General features: G+C 49.5%; 1 protein-coding gene across 1 annotated transcript in view; it reads right to left on the bottom strand.

The window, feature by feature from the left end:
• The window catches only part of CD2 (CD2 molecule), a 24,122-nt gene extending 22,865 nt beyond the window's left edge, over window positions 1–1,257 (bottom strand). Inside the window, exon 1 of the mRNA XM_083168881.1 lies at window positions 1,149–1,257. Coding sequence (XP_083025007.1) covers window positions 1,149–1,257 — 109 coding nt within the window. The remainder of the gene's footprint in view (window positions 1–1,148) is intronic.
• Between the last annotated feature and the right edge of the window lie 3,858 nt (window positions 1,258–5,115).

Raw genomic sequence — 5,115 nt, 5'->3', positions numbered from 1 at the left:
TCATTACCCAGTCGCTATATCACCCTGACCCCCCCCCCCTGCATTACCCAGTCGCTATATCACCCTGACCCCCCCCTGCATTACCCAGTTGCTATATCACCCTGACCCCCCCCCCCCTGCATTACCCAGTCGCTATATCACCCTGACCCCCCCCCCCCCCCCTGCATTACCCAGTCGCTATATCACCCTGACCCCCCCTGCATTACCCAGTCGCTATATCACCCTGACCCCCCCTGCATTACCCAGTCGCTATATCACCCTGACCCCCCCCCCTGCATTACCCAGTCGCTATATCACCCTGACCCCCCCCCCCCTGCATTACCCAGTCGCTATATCACCCTGACCCCCCCTGCATTACCCAGTCCCTGTACCACCCTGATCCCCCCATACACCTGACATTACCCAGTCCCTGTACCACCCTGATCCCCCCCCATACACCTGACATTACCCAGTCCCTGTACCACCCTGATCCCCCCCCCCATACACCTGACACTACCCAGTCCCTGTACCACCCTGATCCCCCCCCATACACCTGACATTACCCAGTCCCTGTACCACCCTGATCCCCCCCCATACACCTGACATTACCCAGTCCCTGTACCACCCTGATCCCCCCCATACACCTGACATTACCCAGTCCCTGTACCACCCTGATCCCCCCCCCATACACCTGACATTACCCAGTCCCTGTACCACCATGATCCCCCCCATACACCTGACATTACCCAGTCCCTCTACCACCCTGATCCCCCCCATACACCTCACATTACCCAGTCCCTGTACCACCCCTGATCCCCCCATACACCTGACATTACCCAGTCCCTGTACCACCCTGATCCCCCCCCATACACCTGACATTACCCAGTCCCTGTACCACCCTGATCCCCCCCATACACCTGACATTACCCAGTCCCTGTACCACCCTGATCCCCCCCCATACACCTGACATTACCCAGTCCCTCTACCACCCAGATCCCCCCCATACACCTGACATTACCCAGTCCCTCCCCATTCCCGATCCCCCCCATACACCTGACATTACCCAGCCCCTCCCCATTCCCGATCCCTCGCCGGTGGCTCACCCGTATCCCATGCTGTCGGTGTGGATCTCCGCCTTTCCCGGGACCCGTGTTCTGCAGCAGTCTGACCTGTTCCTGCCGCTTCCTCCGGCAATTTATGGAGCTGCCGCGTGACGTCACTCAACCGCCCCGCCCAGGAGCGCGCCCCGACCTCGTGCTTGTGCGCGCACCCCGACATCTCCTTGGAGCTTCGGCGGCTCCTCCCCCTGCTGCTGCTGCCGCTGCCCGGAGAAAATGGCGGCTCCTCCCCCTGCTGCTGCTGCCGCTGCCCGGAGAAAATGGCGGCTTCTGTGGTATATTGTAATTTATATGTATCCCCCCCCCACCTCCTCGTGTCATATATACCCCCTGTACCATATATACCCCCTCAGTATCATATATACACCCCCTCAGTATCATATATACACCCCCCTCAGTATCATATATACACCCCCTCTGTATCATATATACACCCCCTCTGTATCATATATACACCCCCCTCAGTATCATATATACACCCCCCTCAGTATCATATATACACCCTCAGTATCATATATACACACCCTCAGTATCATATATACACCCCCTCTGTATCATATATACCCCCCTCAGTATCATATATACACCCCCCTCAGTATCATATATACACCCCCTCAGTATCATATATACACCCCCCTCAGTATCATATATACACCCCCTCTGTATCATATATACACCCCTCAGTATCATATATACATCCCCTCAGTATCATATATACACCCCCTCAGTATCATATATACACCCCCTCTGTATCATATATACACCCCCTCAGTGTCATATACACACCCCCTCAGTGTCATATATACACCCCCTCAGTATCATATATACACCCCCTCTGTATCATATATACACCCCTATCATATATACACCCCCTCTGTATCATATATACACCCCCCTCAGTATCATATATACACCCCCTCTGTATCATATATAGACCCCTCAATATCATATATATATACACCCCCTCAGTGTCATATATACACCCCCTCAGTGTCATATATACACCCCCGACTGTATCATATATACACCCCCGACTGTATCATATATACACCCCCGACTGTATCATATATACACCCCCGACTGTATCATATATACACCCCCGACTGTATCATATATACACCCCCGACTGTATCATATATACACCCCCGACTGTATCATATATACACCCCCTCTGTATCATATATACACAGCCTCAGTATCATATATACACACCCTCAGTATCATATATACACCCCTATCATATATACACCCCCTCAGTATCATATATACACCCCCTCAGTATCATATATACACCCCCTCAGTATCATATATACACCCCTCTGTATCATATATACACCCCCTCAGTGTCATATATACACCCCCTCAGTATCATATATACACCCTCAGTATCATATATACACCCCCTCAGTGTCATATATACACCCCCTCTGTATCATATATATACCCCCTCAGTATCATATATACACCCCCCTCTGTATCATATATACACACCCTCAGTATCATATATACACCCCCTCAGTATCATATATACACCCCCTCAGTATCATATATACACCCCCTCAGTATCATATATACACCCTCAGTATCATATATACACCCCTGAGTATCATATATACACCCCCTCTGTATCATAAATACACCCCCTCTGTATCATATATACACCCCTCAGTATCATATATACACCCCCTCAGTATCATATATACACCCCTATCATATATACACCCCCTCAGTATCATATATACACCCCCTCTGTATCATATATACACCCCCTCAGTATCATATATACACCCCCTCAGTATCATATATACACCCCCTCTGTATCATATATACACCCTCAGTATCATATATACACCCCCTCAGTATCATATATACACCCCCTCAGTATCATATATACACCCCCTCAGTATCATATATACACCCCCTCTGTATCATATATACACCCCCTCTGTATCATATATACACCCCCTCTGTATCATATATACACCCCCTCAGTATCATATATACACCCCCTCAGTATCATATATACACCCCCTCAGTATCATATATACACCCCCTCAGTATCATATATACACCCCCTCAGTATCATATATACACCCCCTCAGTATCATATATACAACCCCCTCTGTATCATATATACACCCTCAGTATCATATATACACCCCCTCAGTATCATATATACACCCCCTCTGTATCATATATACACCCTCAGTATCATATATACACCCCCTCTGTATCATATATACACCCCTCTGTATCATATATACACACCCCCTCTGTATCATATATACACCCCCTCAGTATCATATATACACCCCCTCAGTATCATATATACACCCCCTCTGTATCATATATACACCCCCTCTGTATCATATATACACCCCCTCTGTATCATATATACACCCCCTCTGTATCATATATACACCCCCTCAGTATCATATATACACCCCCTCTGTATCCTATATACACCCCCTCAGTGTCATATATACACCCCCCCTCTGTATCATATATACACCCCCTCAGTATCATATATACACCCCCTCAGTATCATATATACACCCCCTCAGTATCATATATACACCCCCTCAGTATCATATATACACCACTCTGTATCATATATACACCCCTATCATATATACACCCCTATCATATATACACCCCCTCTGTATCATATATACACCCCTCTGTATCATATATACACCCCCTCTGTATCATATATACACCCCCTCAGTATCATATATACACCCCCTCCTGTATCATATATACACCCCCTCTGTATCATATATACACCCCCTCAGTATCATATATACACCCCCTCAGTATCATATATACACCCCCTCTGTATCATATATACACCCCTATCATATATAAAACCCCCAGTATCATATATACACCCCCCTCAGTATCATATATACACCCCCTCAGTATCATATATACACCCCCTCTGTATCATATATACACCCCCCTCTGTCATATATATATATATATATATATATATATATATATATATATATATATATATATATATTAGGGTGACCAACTCATCCCTTTTATCCAGGACACATATTAATTACACAGGTTCTGTAGCTGACATTCACCTGGTTTTAAACTGCCACAGACCCTGTGTAATTAATATGTGTCCCGGGGGGCGGCACTCCAAACGGTACAGGTAAAAGGTGCAAAGGTAATAAGCCGGTGCCCTCCACTGGCAGTACAACACTGCCAGTATGCAAGCTTCTCTGTGGTATCGGCGGCACTCGGAAATAAACAAACTTAAGGCCCCCATACACTAGGGCGACTTGTCCTTAGGACAAGTCGCCCCCGACTTCCCCCTGAGCTTCCCCGGCTGCTCCCCGGGGGAGCTTGATTAGATTGGCACTTGATGTGCCATTTTTTACATGTGATAAATCGTCTCGATTTATCACATGTAAAAAACCCGGGGGGGGGGGGGGGGGGCTACAGAGGTGGGAGCTGGTGGGAGCAGGGTGGCGGGGGACACGTCTGTGTCCCCCGCTGCTGGGGACGCTGCGGGGGACAGCGTCGGTGCTAGGCGGTAGAGGCAGCAGGGGGGGCTGGGGACGCTGCGGGGGACAGCGTCTGTGCGAGGCGGTAGAGGGAGCAGGGGGGGCTGGGGACGCTGCGGGGGACACAGGCGGCAAAGAGCCGGGCAGGGGGAGCCGGCCGGGAGCTGTCAGTAATGAATAAAAAAAAAAAGCCCATACAATGAATGGGCAGCCTGTGATTGGCTGCTGAGCGCTCTCTCAGCCAATTGCTGACTGGCTGAGAGAGCGCTCAGCCAATCACAGGCCGCCCATTCATTGTATGGGCTTTTTTTTTTTTATTCATTACTGACAGCTCCCGGCCGGCTCCCCCTGCCCGGCTCTATGCCGCCTGTGTCCCCCGCAGCGTCCCCAGCCCCCCCTGCTCCCTCCACCGCCGCGCCGCCCCGCCCCACTAGGTCCCAAGTCGGGTGGTCGGACGTGCAGCAGGTCCGACCACCCGACGCAGATCCGATGCGCAC

The sequence above is a fragment of the Crinia signifera genome, chromosome 2 (genome assembly GCF_055691185.1).
Source record: "Crinia signifera chromosome 2, ASM5569118v1, whole genome shotgun sequence".
NCBI classification, from domain to species: domain Eukaryota; kingdom Metazoa; phylum Chordata; class Amphibia; order Anura; family Myobatrachidae; genus Crinia; species Crinia signifera.
Note: the sequence above shows the minus strand (reverse complement) of the source record. Positions and strands in the feature narration are given on the sequence as shown.